The 22,006-nt window shown below is 44.3% G+C and overlaps 1 protein-coding gene across 1 annotated transcript; it reads left to right on the top strand.

The window, feature by feature from the left end:
• Positions 1–16,258: 16,258 nt before the first annotated feature.
• Positions 16,259–21,571, top strand: LOC148851243 (coatomer subunit alpha-1-like). The gene is made up of 4 exons (XM_088947043.1): positions 16,259–16,613; positions 16,848–17,090; positions 17,522–18,016; positions 18,140–21,571. The coding sequence occupies exons 2-4, from the start codon at positions 16,883–16,885 to the stop codon at positions 21,091–21,093; spliced, it is 3,657 nt and encodes a 1,218-aa protein (XP_088803169.1). The 5' UTR covers positions 16,259–16,613; positions 16,848–16,882; the 3' UTR covers positions 21,094–21,571.
• Positions 21,572–22,006: the final 435 nt, after the last annotated feature.

The raw sequence follows: 22,006 nt of genomic DNA on the forward strand, positions 1-22,006 counted from the left end.
GGAACTTTTTCTCTTAAATACCCCATTAAATTTTTCTATTATTTTTTGCCCTTTTTTTCTTAAAACCTATTTAATTTATTGTATTCCCTTTCTTCATTTCCCTCTATAAATTTATTGGCATGAGATACGGAATTTTATAACTAGCTCACTACCTCCGATTGACTCAGGACGATTTTCCTGCGATATGAGACAAAAATCAACAAGCGAAGATGTCGTTGAAACAGGACTGTGGTCACCACCACCGTCACAATTAGAAGAAGCTATTTATCATTATAATTTTGTTGCTAATGGTCATGATTTGTGGACTAACCTTGGACTGGTTCTCCAGTAAATCCTCTGGGCCATCAATTACTTTGGTTCGTTGCAATTTTGTTGCTGATGGTCATGAAAATGCAGATAGAAAACCTGCAAAACAGATTTATATGTGGAAAGATCAACTTAAGGTGAATGATGGAATGGAATACATTCTTCACACTTGATACAAGTTCTAGCTGATCTTTGAGTCTGTAAGTGTGAAGATGTAAACGGAAGAATATGAAGTTACAGGATTTGAGAGATCCAAGTTAGTCATCTTAGGGGTAATAATTATCAAAATTAATACAACGGAATCTGATCACTGAAAAGCAAGTAGTTCTCATGGCCCTAAGGTTTAAACTTTGAAAAATAGAGCGCAATAATTGGAGCACCTTTTGCAATTCCTGAGAAATTATTTATGATACTAGATCTCATTCAACTTGACCTAATTAATAAAGACATGATCTTGGGTCCTTAGTTCTATAGAACATTTGGAAGTGTCGAAATAACCATTACTTCAATCACAAGGTTTTCAGCCCATAAGCCGTCTTATTACATGCTAATCCCTATTATACCACACTTTGTGCTGCTCCACAGCTTCCTTCCTATTGTAGAACGATCTGGTCATTCTTAGTTGACACTCGCATGGTTCTTGAGAGGTACCTGAGACGAGAGGAAAGAAGAAGAACTCCCGGGGGTTTGTCCGGCGGGAATACTCCGACGATTAAGTCAGTATTCTATACAAGAAGCAAAGGGAAGACGAAGGCTATGAGTCCAGATTGCGTAGGTGATTCGAAGACACCTTATTCCTTGAGAATAAGCCCCTTATAATAGAATTTGGTTGCTTTAGGCACTCTGGCTTCTGATAGGGCAGGTATAACCGCCACTGTTAGTCTGCCATAGCCGTTACAAGCAAGACTGAGGTGGCACGCGCGGGGCCATCGTTGTAGGATACGTGCCTGTCAGGTGCGAGACACCTTTCTAAAGGTGACAGGTGCGACGCTATCTGACGAGGGACATGTCTGCTGTCCACATATTTGTCGAGTACGATGGTCGAGCAGGAAGCCTTCTTGTGGTTTACCGAACTACCTTTCGCGAATTACCCTGAGCCGAACTGTCTCTTAAGTGAGGAGCTGCTTGTAGCAAATTATGCCGAGCTGGTTGACTTGAGGTATCTATGCCTCGGGGTGTCCAGAGATGGATCGGTGCATTCTTGCCTGGGAGTGGCCCGAGGTCAATTGGGATGAGCTCGGGCCTTAAGAGAGGTCAGGGTGCCCTGAACTCGGGACACCCCGAAGTGCCTTAACCCCGGGGAGGAGGTGCGGGTAAGGTGGTTTCTAGCAAGTAGTTTACCCACCGAGTTGCCGAGCTGGGCTCGGTGGAACTTTCCCTCTGAGTTGTGGTCACGCCCGTTGCGCTGTCATGCTGAGTCACTGTTTGAGCAAGGTCACGCCCACGTGTACCCGTGCTGCGAGGTCGGGCCAAATCACCCTCCATCAATTGCCCCCCACTCCCTGCGCTGGCGGTGATGACCCAACGCAGTGAGGTCATGACACACCGGGTGGATTTGGCGTTGGTATTCATGCCGCTTTGTCGCGTGCTCCGTCTAGCTAGACCGGTTTAGCACCCAGTTTGATAAAAAAAGACACGAGTCGCGTCTAGATTACGTGCGGATCTCACGCGACTTGGACTTCGCGGACGTCAAAAACATGCTAAACTGTTTTCGCCTCGAGGGACCCGCGACTGTGGCTATAAATAGGGGGACCCTTGGCCATTTTCTTCGCCACAAAGCTCTCGTCATTAGCGTTTGAGCTCACGTCAGAGGTCTCTTAGCTCGGATCTTCCAGTTCGTCCTGTTCTCCCAGTCCGGTTGCGTTCCTTTGGTGAGTCCCCTCGAGCTTCTTTTCTCTTTTCAAATTGTTTCTTCCCTTCAGTTCACTATGTCATCTAGTGTAGACAGTCTTATCGACGAGCCCGAGGTGGGTAGCTCGACTCGGGGTGACTCTTTTGCTGTTCAGCCATCCGAAGTGTGGGTGGCTTTGGGCCATTTGGTGTCCACCTCCCACCGAGGTCGAGAGCCAGATCAGTTCGACCCTTCTATAATGACTTCGGAGAGGCTCCAGGACCTCATACAGAGGCTCAACCTCCCTAGGGAATACTCATATAGCCTTCCCATCGGCAACTTTCCATGGGAGCAAGGTTCTGACAAGATCGTGATTATTTGGGAGCAACCGATAGCCGGGCTCCGACTTCCTCTTCACCCTTTGATCATTGAGGTGTTGGTACACTTTAACATCACCTTGGACCAACTCCACCCAAATTCCATACGAAATGTGGTGGGGTCCATTTCCCTTTGCTTTGACCGTTCCCTCTCCATAGATTTAGATGTTCTTAGCACAATTTTGGCCATAAAGAAGAGCGCTTCGGGCGCTCTCCCCGGGCACAGGCGATCCTACTACCTGCCCCCCCCCCGCCCGGGTTTCAAACTCATGCACAAGCTCCCGAGCAAAGTCCCAGCTTGGAAGCGAGACTACTTCGTAGTTTGGAGTAGCACAGGGTGGCCCTTCCCCACCGATTGGAGGATAGTCGTTCAAGACCTCGGTGTCATCATAGACGGGAAGACCAAGAAGGTGCTCCAGTCATTGGCTCAACTCGGGTTGAATTATAAAGACTTCACTTCTGAGGAGAAGCTCATCCAAGCGAGCTTGGGCTCGGGTAGGTTTTCCTTCACTTCGGCTTTCTGTTCATATGTTTACTTCGGGTTGCTGATGTCATGTTTCGCTGCAGGTCCCATGGAGGCAGAGATAATAGATAACCAAAAGCTCTTCCGCCAGATGAAGAGAAAGAAACGTGTAGCCAAGAAGGCGCGCGTTGAGTCCCCGTGAGCTTCAGCCGAGCCCCAACCTTCGCAGACTTTAGCCTCGGGGCCTGAAATGGTAGCGGAGGAAGAGCTTCATCGAGGTGTTAATGGCAGAGAAGGCGGAGCTGGCCCAAGACAAAGACAAGCTAAGGGCCAAGGTGAACAACCTCAAGGTCGGTCAGGAGGCCTTAGGGCTTGAGGTGAACAGCCTCAAGGCTGAGCGGGATGCGTTGAAGCTCGAGGTTCAAGGCCTCAAGGAGGCGAAGGGGAAGCTGGAACATGAAGTGGGGTACCTCCAGGAAGACATAAGAGACAAGACTGCGATCTTCGAGGGTGCTCTCAAGGAGCTCAAGACTCAGGCCGTCATCGACTACGTCAACTCTTCAAGGTTTGACGACGTGATGATGGAGGCCTACCGTAAGGGCTTCAAGCTCAATCGGTGGCTAATCAGGCACCTCTACCCCAACCTGGATACGAGCGCCATCACTACTTCGCGGATCACTAATGACATCGTGCATCAGTCAAAAGATGACCCCGACTCCGAAGATGAGGGCGTCGAAGATGAAGCAGAGGATGCTGGTCTAGTTACCATCCCTGAGGAGGTCCCTGACAAAGGCGACGAGCTCCCAAAGTAGTTTGCTCTTTGTATTTGTAAACTAAATCTTCTCCCTTTTTCTTTCTTGTAATCAAGACGTTCTTAACGGAATTTATGTAATGAATTTTCTGCAATGAGAAAATCTTTTCCTTTTATTAAAAGTGCACAATTCATTTTTGTCAAAACGGTTATCTCACCCCAAGCTGTTAACCTATCGAGTTGAACTTCCGAAGTGGGTGTTCCTTAACGGCCATCGTGGGCCCTGAACTGTTTAGTAGGGGTAGCCTTGTGTACGCCGGGGTGAGGGACATAGTAGAGTGCATGCCCGACCTATCTACACCCGAGGTAGGTTGTCGTCTGTTGTCCTTAACGAGTCCAACTCTTTGCATGCCAAGGTGGGCTACTTGTTGTAAGGTTCGTGCCCGAGCAACCTGCACCTCAGGCGCTGCAAGTACTTAGCTCATGCTAGTGGGGTAACTTTGTTTTGTACGCTGCCGAGGTTTCCTCATTAGCTCGGCGTTTCAGCCCTTAGGCTGGGGGAGCTGCTCGTGGCCCACTTTCGGAGTCTGCCCATGCCATAGAGGCGACTGAGTCCTGTTGTTCCGAGGTCACATTAGCTCGGTATTCTGGCCCTTAGGCCTTGGGAGTGGCTCATAGCCTACTCGATTTTTACAGATAGTATTATCTTAGGTTGACAATATTCCATGCCTGAGGTACTTGTTTCCCTTCGAGGGTCTCGAGCTCGTATGTTCCTTCCCCGATCACTTGTTTCACTCGGTAAGGGCCTTCCTAGTTGGACCCGAGCTTGCCAGCACTAGGCTCAGGTTCCATAACTTTACGAAGGACCAGGTCACCAACGTGGAGATTCCGCTTCTTGACCCTGGCATTATAGAACCGAGCTACTCTCTACTGATAGGCTGTTGTCCTGATGTACGCGGGGTCTCTTACTTCGTCGAGTAGATCGAGGTTGGTACGTAACTCATCTTCATTTGTCTGATCATTGTATGCTTCTAATCATAGCGTAGACACTTCGATCTCTGCGAAAATCACTGCTTCGGTGTCGTAGGTGAGATTGAAGGGTGTTTCTCCCATGGCGGTCTTCTCAGTGGTCCGGTATGCCCATAGAACACTGAGTAGTTCATCTGCCCACAATCCTTTAGCTCGGTCGAACCATGCTTTTAATCCGTGGAGGATGGCTCTGTTCGTGACTTCTGCCTAACCGTTTGCTTGAGGGTGGGCGACTGAAGTAAAGTTTTGTCGGGTTCCCATGTCTCGGCACCAGTCTTGAAATTTGATGTCCTCGAACTACTTGCCGTTGTTGGAAATCAATACCCAAGGTAATCCGAAGCAGCACATGATGTTCTTCCAAAAGAAGTTTTGAACATTTCGGGCTGTGATCGTTACGAGGGGTTCGACTTCTACCCACTTGGTAAAGTAGTCCACTGCTACTACTAAGAACTTCCTTCCACCCGTTGTTGACGGGAATGGCTTGAGTAGATCGATGCCCCACTGTGCAAAGGGCCATGGGCTGGTGAGATACTTGAGGTCATCAGCGGGTTGGTGGTGAATATTGGCATGTCTCTAACATTTGTCACATTTTCTGACGAGTTCAATGGCATCTGCCTTCATTGTTGGCCAATATTACCCTTGTCGAAGTGCCTTTTGGGTGAGGGCCCTACCCCCCAAGTGTCCGCCGCACAGACCCTCATGAGTGTTGCGGAGTACGAGCTCGGCTTCGGTAGGTTGCAAGCAACGCAGGTAGGGGAGCGTGTAGGATCTTCGGTATAGCCATTCATCTATCATGACATATTTGGCTGCCTGGCGCTACACCCTTCTGGTTGCATTGCGATCTACGGGGAGGGTCCCGTGTAGCAAGAAGCTCGCGAGTGGGTCAATCCAGCTTGGCCCTGCTTGAACGACAGGACTGACCTCCTCTGCCCCCTGAGAATGCTAGGCCGAGGCAGGTCCTCTATGTACACGGTTCTCATGGTGATGTCCCTGGTGCTGGCTAACTTGAATAGGGCGTCGGCCTTAGCGTTCTCCGACCTAGGGATTTGTCTGATGAAGTGTGACTAGAAGTTGAGCAGGGCCTCTCTGACTTTGGCTAAGTAGGCGACCATGGTCGGCTCGCGAGCTTCGTACTTGCTAGTGACCTAGTTGACCACGAGCTGGGAGTCACTGCAGATAACAATGTTTTTGACTTTTACTTCTCTGGCTAAGGCTAGTCCAGCTATCAACGCCTTGTACTCTGCTTCATTGTTAGATGCCGCGAACTCGAAGCGTAGTGCGTACTCCAGTTTCGTACCGCTTGGGCTGTGTAGAACTATTCCGGCTTCGCTGCCCTGTTCGTTCGAGGAGCCATCTACATGAAGGATCCAGGGCTCTTCATCCCAGCTTGCGTTTGGCCTGTCTAGGAGAGATGCTACACTGGCTGCTACCTTACGAGGCTGGGACTGAACCGGCCTGGGAGCTTCGAGCTCACCCGAACTGGGGACCTCGCGCTCAACCGGCCTGGGAACTTCGGAGCTGAATGTGCACTCGACGATGAAATCTACTAAGGCTTGAGCATTAATGGCTATTTGCGGCTTGTACTGGAGGTCGTACTCGCTGAGCTCAAAGGCCCACTTCGTCAACCGACCAGAAACCTTCGTCAACCGACCAGAAACCTCGGGCTTAAGTAAGACTTGCCTCAGAGGTTTGTGGGTGAGGACGATAGCAGTATGAGCTTGGAAGTACGAGTAGAGCTTCCAAGCTGCAATTACCAGTGCGTATGCTAGCTTTTCTATCTTGGGGTATCTCGCCTCTACTCCCTGCAATACTTTGCTAACATAATAGATGGGTCGTTGGACTTGATCTACTTTCTTTATTAGTACCGAACTGACCACTTCTTCGCTCGCCGAGAGGTACAGTTCTAAAACATCGCCCTCCTCGGGCCGGGTTAAGATCGGCACACTAGCGAGATATTTCTTGAGCTCATTGAACGCGAGTTGGCAGTCTTGGGTCCATTCAAACCCTTTGCTCTTAATTTCCTTAAAGAACGATAGGCAGCAGTCTGCTGACTTGGACATGAAGCGGCTCAGGGCGGCTATGCGGCCATTCAACCTCTGAACCTCCTTCAACTTCCGAGGTGGTCTCATATCTAAAATGGCCTTAATCTTATCTGAGTTGGCCTCAATGTCATGCCGATTAACGATGTATTCTAGGAACTTGCCCGAGGTCACACCGAATACACACTTGTTTGGGTTCAGTCTCATATTAAACTTACGTAGAATTTCAAAAATAGAATGCAAATCTTGTATTAATTCATGTGAGAATTGAGTTTTGACGACTATGTCATCTACATAGCATTCCACTTTTCTGTCGGTTAACGGCACAAACAATTTATTTACAAGCCTTTGAAAGGTTGCCCCTGCATTTTTCAACCCGACGGGCATAACCTTGTAATAGTACAGGCCGAACTCCGTGATGAAGGCAGTCTTTTCTTCGTCCGCCGGGTCCATCTTGATTTGGTTATAGCCCGAATAGGCGTCCAAGAAACTTAGCAATTCATGCCCTGAGGTCGCGCCCACCAAGCGATCAATTCTGGGGAGCGGGAAGCAGTCTTTTGGGCAAGCCCGATTCAGCTCGGTGTAGTCGACGCACATGCGCCATTTGCCGTTGGTCTTCTTTACCAAGACGGGGTTGGCTACCCAGCTCAGGTTGCGTTTCTTCTGTCTAACGGGCCTAACTACAGGATCAGTATTCAGCTTGTGAATTATGAGGTTGAGGTCTATACCTGGCATCTTTGCCGTGGATCACGCAAAAATATCTAAATTTTGAAGTAAGAAACTTACCAGTTCAGATCGTAGAGGTTCCTGGACGGAAGCACTGATCTGAAGCGTCCAAGCTAGGTTTGTTGCTGAGGTCGGAACTACGACTGTTGGGCGTGACTCGTTCTTCGCCTTGCTCCATAAGTCACTCCAGTTCGAGGTCGTCGACCACCTTGGTTTTTCCCTTCAGGGCTGCGACGTAGCACTTGCGAAACTCGAGCTGGTTGCTCCGCGCTACCCTCACATCGAAGTCTGTTGGGAACTTCATAGCCAAATGATAAGTGGAGACCACCGCCTGTAGGACATGGGTGATTGACTGACCTATTATGGCATTGTAGGGGGAGGGGGTCGCGACCACCAGGAATTCGTGTTTGAATCTGACCATACAAGGCCATGTGCCAACTTCCACAAGTACTGTTATTTTCCCAAGGGGACAAACTTCTTTTCCGCTGAAGCCCACCAAAGGAGTGTCTATAGGCTTCAGATCGCTTCTCTGCAACTAAAGCTGGTCAAACGTCGCTTTGAAGAGGATGTCGGCTGAGCTGCCTGAGTCGACGAGTACGCACCTGACCTCGAAGTCATTGATTCTTAGCTTTATTATGAGCGCATCATCGTGGGGATAGTGGACCCCTCGCGCATCATCTTCTGTGAAGAAAATTGGCTCTTCTGTCCTCGGCCGCTTTAGGGGTTTTGCTCCTCCCGAGTGGCCTCACGAACTGATGTCCGAGCTGCTGTTGAAGTGCAACCCGCAACGATCGAACCTCCCACTATCATGTGGATGGTCCCTCAAACTGGCCTCTCCTCCGGAGGCTGCCTCTACGGTTGTTCGGTCGGCATGCTGCTGGACTCGAGAGCATCCTTACAGTGCTCCCATTGCCAACCTATTTTATTACTATTGTTATTATTATTTTGTACAAAGTTTCTCAAATATCCACGACGGATGAGCTCCTCTATCTTGTCGTGAAGGTTTTTACAACTCTCGGTACTGTGACCGTGATCTTTGTGAAAACTGTAATACAGTTTCTTATTTCTTTCATTGGGATTCCCCCTCAGACGGGTGGCCACTTCACGTACGGAGCATCCTTGATCGCCATCAGGATTTCGGCCTGCTTCGCGTTCAATGGGGTGTAATCAGCTCGGTCCGCTATAGGAGCTCAGAACAATTGACCCAACTTTGCCCCCCCGAACTGTATCCTTTTTCTTTCGGCTGTCCCCTTGATTGGAAGGCTCTCCTTCCCTCTTTCTTTTTTTGGGCGTGCCCTCGCCCTTTTGGTTGATCTCTTCTTCGGTGGCTATGAACATGTCCGCGAGCATTAGAAACTCGGTTATGGTCACTGGTTGGTTGACGACCATGTGCCATTTGAACTCTTTGTGTGTCATGCCTTTCTTGGCTACTGCAAGGCGTACGGTGGGGTCCGGGCACGATATCTGCATACAAGCATTGTTGAACTGCTTGATATAGCCCCGGATGGACTCTCCCTCTCTTTGCACTATGCTAAGGAGACTTTCTTCAGTCCGTGGGCACTGTTTGCTGGTGACGAAGTGGGACGTGAAGACTTGTGCGAATTGCGCCCAACTTCTTATCGACCCAGGTGCCAAGTTCTGGTACCACGTGCGGACTGCTCCCCGTAAAAGTAGTGGAGAAGGCCACACACATGCACGATCCACTGGCTCTCGCCAGGTGCATCTGTGACTGAAAGGCATCTACGTGATCATTTGGGTCAAACGACCCGTCGTGCTTGTCAAGAGGAGGGAGCTTGAAGTCTTTGGGCATTGGGACTACCAGGAGTTCGGAAGACAGGGGGGATGGAACTGAGAGGAGGGGAGCTTTGACTTCGGCCGACCTTACCTCTTCTTTGCCCCCGAGCTCGGGCAAATCTCGGGTGACAGATCGGCGAGCTCGGCGACGGCGTCTCTGCTTCTTGGTGGGCTCGGTGTTCGTGCTGCTCACCTCTACGCTGTCCGGAATGGTTTGTGTAGGAAGTAGCCCGGTTTGCTGGTGATGGCTGCGGACAGAGGGATCCTGCTTGGAGTGTGTTGCCAGGATCTTGAACCAGTTCTCAAGGAGTGGGGTTTCAAACTTCGACTGCCGAGCTGGGGTCCTCTCGATCTGTCTGTCTGCGGCGAAACTAGGGTAGCCGGTCTCTCTTGTCTGCCACGGGGGGAGGCCTGGTTTTTTGGGGGGTCTCTCCTTGGCCAGAGGGGCGCTCGTCCTAGTGGCGAGACTTAGTTTACTGTGAGGCTGGGTGCCGGGGCGGGAACTGTGGCTACTGAAGTTGAGGTTGAGGCAGATGGGGGAACTGCTGCTGATACTAATATTGGGAGACCTGGTGCAGTACGTGTTGTTGATAGAGCTGAAGTTACTGGAACTGTTGCATTTGGGCCTGCATAGCCCGCATGCACTGCATCAAGTCCTCTAGTTGGTTCGGGCTGGCCGCTGGGGGCACGACCGAAGGTTCGGTGAACGTCGCTCCGACTGTAGCAGGGAGTGGGGCGATGACAGGTGCCACTATGAGAGGCACATTCAAGCTGGGGATTCCGTTCGCCGAGAGGGGGACGGTGAACTGTCCAATACAAATAGTAGGAAGCTGGGGTCGTTCCCTGTAGTTATCCATTTCCGTGCTTCGTCTGATGTTGCTAGAGGAGGCCATGGGTGTTGAATTTTTTTTAAGGAAGAAAAGAACTATGAAAGTTTAGAGTGAAAGGCCTTTTGAAGCGTTTCCCACAGACGACGCCAAATGATGTAGTGCGATCTGGTCACTCCTAGCTGGCACTCGCATGGCTCCTGAGAGGTACCTGAGATGAGAGGAAAGAAGAAGAACTCCCGGGGGTTTGCCCTGCAGGAACACTCCGACAATTAAGTCAGTATTCTATGCAAGAATCAAAGGGAAGATGAAGGCTAAGAGTTCAGATTGTGTCGGTGATTCTAAGATACCTTGTTCCTTGAGAATAAGCCCCTTATAACAGAATTCCGTTGCTTCAGGCCCTCTAGCTTATGACAGGGAAGGTATAACCGCCACTGTCAGTCTGCCACAACCGTTACAAGCATGGCTGAGGTGGCACATGCGGGGTCGTCATTGCAGGATACATGCCTGTCAGGTGCAAGACACCTTTCTAAAGGTGATAGGCGCGACACTATCTGACGAGGGACATGTCTGCTGTCCAGAGATTTGTCGGGTATGACAGTCAAGCAGGAAGCCTTCCTGTTGTATACCGAACTACCCTTCCGCGAATTACCCTGAGCTGGACTGTCTTTTGAGTGACGAGTTGCCTGTAGCAAGTTATACCGAGCTAGCTGACCCGAGGTGTCTATGCCTCGAGGTGTCCAGAGATGGATCAATGCGTTCTTGCTTGGGAGTGGCCCAAGGTCCATTGGGAGGAGCTCGGGCCTTAAGAGAGGTTAGGGCGCCCCAAACTCGGGATGCCCCAAAGTGCCTTAACCCCGGGGAGGAGGTGGGGGTAAGGCGACTTCCGACGAGTAGTTTACCCACCGAGTTGCCGAGCTGGGCTCGGTGGGACTTTCCCTCCGAGTTGTGGTCACGCCCGTTGCGTTGTCATGCTGAGTCACTGTTTGAGCAAGGTCACGCCCACGTGTACCCGTGCTGCGAGGTTGGGCCAAATCACCCTCCATCACTTCCCATTACTCATTTTAGTATTTGCCAAATCAATTCCCTTGGACAATTTATCTCCTCCAGAGGCTGAAGCTACAACGATGTATGAAGGCCTGAAACTCCTGGTTAAAGACAACGAACAACATGTAAAGCTGTTCTACCGGTTTTCTATCTATATTTTCATGACCATCAGCAATAAAATTACAATGAACCAATGGCATGAAGTAATTGATGGCCCAGAGGATTTATTGTAGAACTAGTCCAAGGTTAGTCCACGAATCATGTCCAAGGGATTCTGCACTCGATCCAAAATCCCTTGCAGATCTTCATAGAAAAGGATTTCCCGCATCTACAAGGCATAATTATGAAGCTGTCGGGTGATGAATACCATGGAAGAGAAAGCCTTCTTCATGGAGCAATAAGCAGATTCACCAGCTTCTCTAAAGCCTTCTTGCCATTGCCTCTTCTTCTTTATCATCTGAAGGGACAAGGGAAGATCAACTCGGTTCGCCTTCTGCTCTATACTCGTCGGGATAATGTCATTCCTTTCCGGCCAGTCGAGGGGTTCTGGACTGATCACTAGCCACGAAGTCTCTACAAAATCAAGAAGATTTGAAGGGGAAAACGGTATGGGACTTTGTACAGGGTTTATGATACTACTCATTCTGGATAAATCTTCATTGAAGCAACCATTGTTGCTTCCACTTCTTCATTCCTGGAATTGTCGGCTCAGGATTGAATTGTTGTTTGGCTACAGTATTTGCCTGCTTCTACCAGCAGCCAATCGTAGTTTGGCTGTAGTCAGGATTAAATGGGTTCAATCCTATAGTATTTTCTATTCCCATCTTCAATGGTAGTATGGGGATTAAAAAATATTGTAACGACCTTTTTGGACGGAAGGGGGTCTTTGTCTCACAGTCATAGTACAGGGGGGTCTTTGTCGCAAAACAAAGTATAGGGGGGCCTTTGTCACATACCCCATAGTACAGGGGGATTTGTAATTTATTATATGTCACGTGGTGTCACATGTATACGAACGAAATATTAACGATGTTAACAATAAGGACATAGCTAGTCAATTGTTAGAAATAATAGGGGCACTTTAAGATAAAACTGAAATAGTAGGTGTAATTAATTAATTTCTTAAACTTTAGGAGTAGTTTAAAAAAATTGTCTATTTTAAAATACAAATATTGAAAATTAGTTAATATTTCAATAAATTAATCAATATTTTTATTATTTTGTTTTAAATTATAACTTGCATTAGTTTTAATTTTTTTTCAGAAATTAATATTTTTCAATTGTTGAAAATTTTAGTGTTTGAAAAATGTTTGTATAACTAATGAATAATTACTGATATGTTACTGAATTATTATTATTGTATTTTTTCAATACAAGTACAGCACTGATTTATTAGATTTTTCTGTGAATCGCACGGGTCTTGACTAGCAAATTTGATATTACAGCTAGTGGTAATGTGGCTTTATCATATTACAGCGCCAAGTGGTAATGTGGCTTCCCAAGATTCAATCGGTTTTCTCTTTGAAAATGGTTCAAGAAATTTCTTTTATTTTCATATAACAGGGAAGAGATCGTATGAGATGAAAGAACTCTAAAATATTGTCTATATGGCCAACTTAAAGAGTAGGGTAAATTACAAAGTACCACCCTGTTATTTAGGGGTAGTGACACTTAATCCCTCAAATTTTTATTTGCAGAAAAGACCCACTTCTAACTTTTAGATTTCAGCACTTTTGCCCCAGTTGTTAGTATTATGTTTGGATTGAAGGAAAAGGTAGGGAAAGAAAAAAAAGGTAAGAAAATCTTTACAAACTTTGCATTGATTTCCTTACTTTTTCCTTTCTTTCCCTATCTTTTCCTTCAAACCAAACATATGAATTTCGAAAAAAGATTCTTATGTGATTGTCATGTCATGTGTGCTCAAATATTTCTAAAATTCCAGGCTGTTCTTATATAATTTTATGAGACCATTTTATAGAAAATTGATAAAATTCAACAAAAAGTAGAAAATAAATAATTCATGGGAAATTGCATAAAATACAAGAAATACAACAAAAAAATGCAGGAAAAAATAAAAAGCTAAAATAAAATAAAAAATATAAAAATGCAGAAATATATAAAAAGGAAAGGTTATTAATTTATCATCTAAAACCCCCTTTCACTTTTCCCGCATTTCTTTTTAAACTCACCTTGAATTTTCCAAACCCGCATAGACCGTCCTTTCAGAAGTTTGCTATTAAGATACAGGCAAAATTACTATTTTAACCCTCCATTTGGATTTGCAATTTGTATCATTTTCCCAACATACCTTTCTCACTTGAACCCAAAAATCTATTTTGCTTTGAGACTTTGTTCAAGTAGCAAACTGGTTGCCAACTAAGAAAAGGAATAGCCTAATCCACACCCAAAGACAACCACTGTAAGAGAAGTCATCTGAAAAGTAGTGGCCACGAACCACTGTATTTCTCATTATCACTATAAGCAAATTCTTTTTATCTCTGTTCTTACCCTGAAACTTTACCCGTGGCAAGCATTATATACAGTGCTGTCGTTTGAAAGAAATAGTGGCCGCTGACCATTGAATTCTAACTTTTTTTTAATACAATCATCATTATGAAGATTACAACCATCGTTATCATTATCCAAGAAGAGATATATTGTGAATTACTACTTAAATGGAAGAACATGAACAAATGAGCTATCGAGTGGAAGCAAGGTTTTTAAAATCGATCCGGATAACGAACGGGTCTGATCGTTTGAACTGAATGATTGATCCGTTCTAATAAAAAAATTAAAAGCGGTCAAAATCATTGAACGATTCAATCATCTGAATCTATGGCTTGTTGATTAAATTAATATTTTTTTGGCAAAAATTCAATTTTGGTGAAAAACGAAATCCATCATCTCACTGCTTCCTGATTTTTTTGGTCCAATCATTCGACCTGATTCAGTTTTAAAAACCATGAGTGAGAGAGATTCATCCCTAATAACTCAAAGGCTCCTTTTCATATTAACTTATTTGAATAAGTGAATTTACTTGAACAAGTGCTTCTCAGGCGCGATGTAACTTTCTTGAATAAAGGAAGAGGTAAGAGGGGGAGAGTGTTATCCGTGGGTGGTCCAAGAGGGTATCAGTTAGCTAGGTAACTGACTCCGAAAAATTCACTTACTGTGGGATACATTAAAGTGGCATAAAAATGCGAGGACCAACTTACCCTCATAAGAGACAGGAAAATGAATGGGCCAAAGAAGCAATAAACAAATAAGATAATTTCTTTGCAATGGTGTCAAAACATTTTCCCTAAGGCTCAGTTTGGAAGCAGTATAAATGCAAATATGTACATTGTAAATACATACAAAATAATATAAAATATAAGGTTTTTCACTCTACGTATTTGTATTTATACTCCTTCCAAACATGTATAGTACAAATGCATATAAAATAATACAAAATATAAGGCTTGGTTTGAAAAGAGTACAAATACAAATATATATGAAATAATACAAAATTCAAGGTTTTGTACTATACATATTTGTATTTGTACTCCTTCCACACTGGGCCTAAATAAAATAGCTACCTGATGTTTAGGGCAGCCTAGTTGCACAAGGATCTCACCCATGTGGGATATGGGAAGAGATAGATGTATACAACTTTACCTCTATACATACAAAGAAGCTGTTTTCAAGATTTGAACCCTAGTCACTTAGGTTACAATAGAGCAACCCAACTCTTGCACCAAAACCCACTCTCAACTGTTTGATGTTGAGAATCCAACAAACTACGAACATCCTCAAATAATGACAGGAAACCATCATAGAGCAAGAAAATACTTAACCCTCATAAGATTGATCATTGACAATAAGAAGTGTTTGGTTTGAAAGACTTTAAAAGCTTCATTAAACCACATCTTTACATCATAGGTAGGGGTGAGCATTCGGTTTTTAAAAACCGAATCGAAACCGAATTATAGAAAACCGTTCGGTTATTCCGGTTAAAACTGAATTTTAATAATATATACTTATTATACATGATAACATATAATATATATTATAAAATCAAATTTTATTATATTATATATTATATATTACATATATAATAATAAAAAGTTTGATTAATTTGATTAACCGAATTTCTAATTCTAAAAATCAAAACCAAAAAATGAATTAATTAAAATCCGAATTAAGCGAATCAATTTAACCAAAACCCAAAAAGATTGAGCCAAACAAATTAAAACCAAAGTTTTCGATTTTAACCAAATAATACTCACCCCTAATTATAGGTGAGAAACACAACCATGAACAAACAATACTGGCACTCAGTCATGAACTTTGAAGTATATAGGAAATAGCATGTTCAGTACACCTCATCATCAAAAGTGCTGAAGACCACTAGATTTTTCAATTAATCGGTTAGGCAGAGAAGTTGCGTTTCATCAGAACTCCAATCTTATAATCTTAGTAAATAAATATTCTCATATATTTCCTCAGATCGTCAATTGTGGGTGTCAACGTAGTAGTTGTGGGAAGTAAACCGTTAAGGCTTAATTAGTTCGGTCATTAAAATATTTGGTTGCTTTACATGGACAAACTTTGTTAATGGTCACTAATTGTGACCTAACCGAAGGTGAGTTTAAGGCGATAAAATAAAACTCTCTGACAGGGGCATCTTCAAGTTTTGAAAAGTTTGGATAAATTTAAAAAAATGACAAACACAGAAGGAAAAATATGAAAAAATACAAAAAAGCATCATGGAAAATTGTAAAAACAACAAAAGGAAATTCAGAATGCAGTAAAAAGATAGAAATTCATAAAAAAGAAAGAGAAAAATACAAAAGAATGCATGGATTTTGAATGGCAACTTTATCTGTGTTATCAACCCAATAATTAAGTACTAATAAAAGTTTAAGGTGGGTTTTTGTAATAAATGAAAATTCAGGGGGCTAAGTATGACTTCGCCCATAGTGCATAGGGTGATAATATGTAGTTTATCAAAAAAATATGGTAGAATAAGAAAATTTTGATAGTTGGGTTTCGGGAAAGAAAAATGGTATTACCAATCTGTCTAGTTCTAAATTTCTAATACAAAGAGAGAATCATCATTCATCTCCCCGGCTTCGGCCTCGTTTATTTTGTCCCTCACCGCATTCACTTCGCTTTGTCTCATAAACGCGCGCGCGCGCACACACACTCTCTCTCTCTTGTTGAGGGCTAGATCTACGAGAGACCTCAAAACCCTCTCTCTCTCTCTCTCTCTCTCTCTCTCTCTCACAGCTCCCGATCTGTGTGCCCCTTTACCGGCACCCCTTCTCTCAGCTTTTCCACACCCCTTGTCACTGACTTATCCTTTCCTGCCGTTGATGGTGGCGATTGCAGAGGTGATGAGAGGTTTCGCTTGATCCGTCTTTCTCCTTCTCAGATCTGAGGTAAAGTTTTGTTTCCTCTTAAAAATCTTTTGTCATCTCGAAAAATTGATCCTTGTAGATCTGTATCTGATTGACACTCTGAGACATCTGGATCGAAGCCCTAAGATGGTTATGGGGACAAGTTATGATTGGCAATTCGAACTTGATTCGATCTCTGGAGTAATAGTGGGCATACGTTAGTGGGTTCTGTGATTGAGTAAGTTGTGGTGAAATTTGTTTTATGTTTTGATGCAGTTCTTAGGTTAGGGTTTGAAAATTGATTGGAAACGATGCTAACGAAATTCGAAACGAAGAGTAATCGGGTGAAAGGCCTAAGTTTTCATAGTAAAAGGCCATGGATTCTTGCCAGTCTTCACAGCGGTGTGATCCAGCTCTGGGATTACAGAATGGGTACCCTTATCGATAGATTTGATGAACACGACGGACCTGTTCGTGGCGTTCATTTCCACAAATCTCAGCCACTCTTTGTCTCCGGAGGTACACAATTCTACTACTCCATTAAGTCATTAATATTTGGTTCCCATCTTCCATGCATTTGAAAATTCTCCAATTCCAATTTGCCACATTCATTGGAAATGTCTTGATTTTGCCCGTGTTATTTTCCGTTTCCTTTTAAAATCTCAACTAAATTCGTTGATAGAATTTGTTACTATGCTTGGTGTTTCTATGTTGTGTTAGATCCATGCGGCAGAACTTCTTCCTCACGCTTCATTATATTGCATGGGTGATATTTTTCTGACACCACCTTAATTCAGCACCTCCTTGTTACCCTAACTGTCTTGTAACCTTAATATTGTCTATCTTGTTCTGTTCTATTGTGATTGTAGTGTTTGCTTATGGTTATTATTTTCTGTAGAGTTCTGGACACACTATCTTTTATTTTTAATAGAAAATGCTGTCTTTTGCAGGAGATGATTATAAGATCAAAGTTTGGAATTACAAGATGCATCGATGTCTGTTTACTCTTCTTGGACATCTCGATTACATACGTACTGTTCAATTTCATAATGAATACCCGTGGATTGTTAGTGCTAGTGATGACCAGACAATCAGAATATGGAATTGGCAGTCTCGCACTTGTATTTCGGTACTAACTGGTCACAACCATTATGTCATGTGTGCCTCATTCCATCCTAAAGAGGATTTGGTTGTGTCAGCTTCTTTGGATCAGACTGTCCGTGTTTGGGACATTGGTGCCCTGAGAAAGAAGACTGTGTCCCCTGCAGATGACATTCTCCGACTAAGTCAAATGAATACAGATTTGTTTGGTGGAGTTGATGCTGTTGTTAAATATGTATTGGAAGGACATGATCGGGGTGTCAACTGGGCTGCATTCCATCCCAGCCTGCCTTTGATTGTTTCTGGGGCTGATGATCGCCAAGTGAAACTCTGGCGCATGAATGGTAATGCTGTTAAACCTGTCCTCTCCACTCTCCGAAAAAAAGAAAAACATTTCCTTTTATTTCTATCTATGATTGATTTCTATTTATATTTTTGTTTTAAAGTCAATTAACCTCTGTTTTCAGATACAAAGGCTTGGGAAGTAGATACATTGAGAGGGCACATGAATAATGTGTCATGTGTGATGTTTCATGCTAGACAGGATATTATTGTGTCAAATTCAGAGGACAAAAGTATTCGTGTATGGGATGTTACAAAAAGGACAGGTGTTCAGACTTTCCGTAGGGAGCATGACCGTTTCTGGATTCTTGCATCTCATCCAGAGATGAACCTTCTGGCAGCTGGCCATGATAGTGGTATGATTGTGTTTAAGCTGGAGAGAGAACGCCCTGCTTTTTCTGTGAGTGGTGATCATTTGTACTTTGTTAAAGACCGGTTCCTGCGCCTCTATGAGTTCTCAACTCACAAGGACAACCAAGTCATCCCAATTAGAAGGCCTGGTTCAATCAGTTTGAATCAAGGCCCTAGAACTCTATCTTACAGCCCTACAGAAAATGCTGTATTGGTTTGTTCAGATGTTGATGGGGGTTCCTATGAACTCTATATCATACCAAAAGAGAGTATTGCAAGGGGTGATACTGTCCAAGAGGCAAAAAGAGGTGTTGGAGGATCAGCCGTCTTTATTGCTCGAAACAGGTTTGCTGTTCTTGACAAGAGCAACAACCAAGTGTTAGTTAAGAATCTAAAAAATGAGATTGTGAAGAAGAGTGGACTTCCTATTGCTGCAGATGCAATATTCTATGCTGGAACTGGCAATTTACTGTGCAGGGCTGAGGATAGAGTGGCCATCTTTGATCTCCAACAAAGACTTGTTCTTGGTGATCTTCAGACTCCTTTTGTTAAGTATGTTGTTTGGTCAAATGACATGGAGTCTGTTGCATTGCTAAGCAAACATGCTATCATTATTGCTAGTAAGAAGCTTGTGCATCGCTGCACTCTACATGAGACTATCCGTGTGAAAAGTGGAGCTTGGGATGACAATGGTGTGTTCATATATACAACCCTGAATCACATCAAGTACTGCCTTCCTAATGGGGACAGTGGAATCATCAGGACCCTTGATGTCCCAATATACATTACAAAGGTATCTGGAAATACCATCTATTGTTTAGATCGTGATGGAAAGAACCGTGCCATAGCAATTGATGCAACAGAATATGTTTTCAAGCTCTCACTTTTAAAGAAGAGATACGATCAAGTTATGAGCATGATCAGGAACTCGCAGCTCTGTGGGCAGGCCATGATTGCTTATCTGCAGCAGAAAGGTTTTCCAGAAGTTGCTCTTCATTTTGTGAAAGATGAGAGGACTCGGTTCAACTTGGCACTTGAGAGTGGTAATATTCAGATTGCTGTTGCATCAGCTAAGGAAATTGATGAGAAAGATCACTGGTATAGGTTGGGAGTAGAGGCCCTGCGCCAGGGGAATGCCAGCATTGTAGAATATGCATACCAAAGGACAAAGAACTTTGAGAGGCTATCTTTCCTTTATCTGGTAACTGGTAATATTGACAAGCTGTCTAAAATGCTGAGAATTGCTGAGATCAAGAATGACGTGATGGGCCAATTTCATAATGCCCTGTATCTGGGTGATGTCAAGGAACGCATCAAGATTTTGGAAAATGCTGGCCATGTGCCCCTTGCGTATGTTACAGCTGCTGTTCATGGTCTGCAGGATGTTGCTGAACGGCTTGCCATTGAGTTGGGGGATAACGTTCCCACTTTGCCTGAGGGGAAGGTACCATCACTTCTGATGCCTCCTTCACCTATTCTTTATGGAGGAGACTGGCCCTTGTTAAGGGTTATGAAAGGCATTTTTGAGGGTGGACTGGATAATGCTGGTAGGGGTGCACAGGAAGAGGATGAAGAAGCTGCTGATGGTGATTGGGGTGAGGACTTGGACATTGTTGATGTCGATGGCATGCAGAATGGGGAAATTGGAGTGGTGGTAGAGGATGGGGAATTGCATGAAGAAAATGAAGAAGAGGGAGGATGGGACCTTGAGGACCTGGAACTCCCACCTGAGATTGATACTCCAAAGGCCACTGTTGGCACCCACTCTGCTGTATTTGTTGCCCCAACTCCTGGCATGCCTGTAAGCCAGATTTGGATCCAGAAATCATCTCTTGCTGGTGAACATGCAGCAGCTGGCAATTTTGATACTGCTATGCGCTTACTTAGCCGGCAACTAGGCATAAAGAACTTTACTCCTCTGAAGCCCATGTTTCTCGATCTTCACACTGGAAGCCATACCTATCTACGTGCTTTTTCTTCAGCCCCAGTGATCTCACTGGCACTTGAGGGTGGTTGGAATGAGTCAGTGAGCCCCAATGTGAGGGGTCCACCAGCACTGGTGTTCAACTTCTCTCAGTTGGAAGAGAAGCTTAAGGCTGGCTACAAGGCAACCACAAGTGGGAAATTCACAGAAGCTTTACGTCTTTTCCTGAGTATCCTGCACACCATTCCTTTGATTGTGGTTGAGTCAAGGAGAGAGGTAGATGAAGTCAAAGAGCTTATTATTATAGCAAAAGAGTATGTTCTGGGCTTGAAGATGGAGCTGAAGAGGAGGGAACTTAAGGACAACCCAGTACGTCAGCAAGAGCTTGCTGCATACTTCACGCACTGCAACCTTCAGATGCCTCACTTAAGGCTTGCATTGTTGAATGCCATGACTGTTTGTTACAAGTCAGGGAACCTCAACACAGCAGCCAACTTTGCCAGGCGGCTCTTGGAGACAAATCCCACCATTGAAAATCAGGCAAAGACAGCCAGGCAAGTCCTGCAGGCTGCTGAGAGGAACATGCGAGATTCAAGCCAACTGAACTATGACTTCAGAAATCCATTTGTGGTTTGTGGTGCAACTTATGTGCCAATATACCGTGGACAGAAAGATGTCTCATGTCCATACTGCAGTTCCCGGTTTGTGCCAGCACAAGAGGGGCATCTTTGTAATGTATGTGAGCTTGCAGTTGTTGGAGCAGATGCATCTGGTTTGCTCTGTTCTCCTTCTCAGAAAAGATGATTGAGCTGCTGAATCAGGAGTCTTGTTAAACTTGTACTGCTGGCAGTGGCACCAGTAATGTTGGATGTCTGGTCTTCGCGAGCAAGGGTAGGAATATTCAAAAACAAGAGTTTAGTTTCCTTGAATTGTTTGGTCCTTATCTTTCCATGTTATATTTTTCTTTCTTACTTCTCTCTCTCTCTCTCTCTCTCTCTCTCTCTCTCCCTCTCTCTGTTTTGTTTTGAATTTTGACAATTATGATTTTACTGTAATAAACTATTCGAGAATTTTGACTTTAGCCATTCTTGCTAGTTGTTATTGAACAAGAGTGGCGAAGGACCTTGTTAAAATGTTCAGCCATCATAGGACTCGTCTTTGTATGCAGATGCAGTTGGTAATTCACTCTTTCTGGTGAATTAATTGGGTTCAGGTTTCAATTGGATTGTAGTCTCTGTTTGGTTGCACATATAATGAAGGAAAATTAATGGTTTTCTGAAAATTGCTATTTTGCGGTGTTTGGTTGCACATAAAGTATATGTTTGGTATGATTTCATTTGTCATCAAAACTGAGAAAAAGTGGTTGATAAGTGTTTTTCTAGTATTTGTTGACAGGTATGTGCCATTAGGTGCCCCATAAGTGGAACAATAAATAAAACATCGGGGGAAACATTAAAATGAAGTTTTCTATATTGTTAGTTTGCATGTAAACTAATACAAACATTTATAAGATAAACAGGCGTATGAAATAGCATGATGGGACAAATGCCCACATGGCGATAATCCAAGGTTCAGAGTATTGACACATAGGGGCCGATACGTTTTCAGGATCCCTCTGATATGCCTCTACAGTGGGTGTATCGGGGGTCTGACCGGTTCAGGGTGTGGAGGAGGCCTAAACTGGCTCCCATTAGCCAGTTGCGAAAAAAATAAAAAA

This window comes from Nelumbo lutea, chromosome 5 (genome assembly GCF_056320005.1).
Source record: "Nelumbo lutea isolate HS-2025 chromosome 5, American lotus-T2T, whole genome shotgun sequence".
Classification (NCBI taxonomy): Eukaryota; Viridiplantae; Streptophyta; class Magnoliopsida; order Proteales; family Nelumbonaceae; genus Nelumbo; species Nelumbo lutea.

Bases quoted from the DNA above. Each gene is read 5' to 3' on its own strand.
- LOC148851243 (XM_088947043.1), top strand. From the start codon at position 16,883: ATGCTAACGAAATTCGAAACGAAGAGTAATCGGGTGAAAGGCCTAAGT. The intron at 17,091-17,521 runs GTACACAATTCT...TGTCTTTTGCAG, and splicing joins GCCACTCTTTGTCTCCGGAG to GAGATGATTATAAGATCAAA. The intron at 18,017-18,139 runs GTAATGCTGTTA...CTCTGTTTTCAG, and splicing joins GAAACTCTGGCGCATGAATG to ATACAAAGGCTTGGGAAGTA.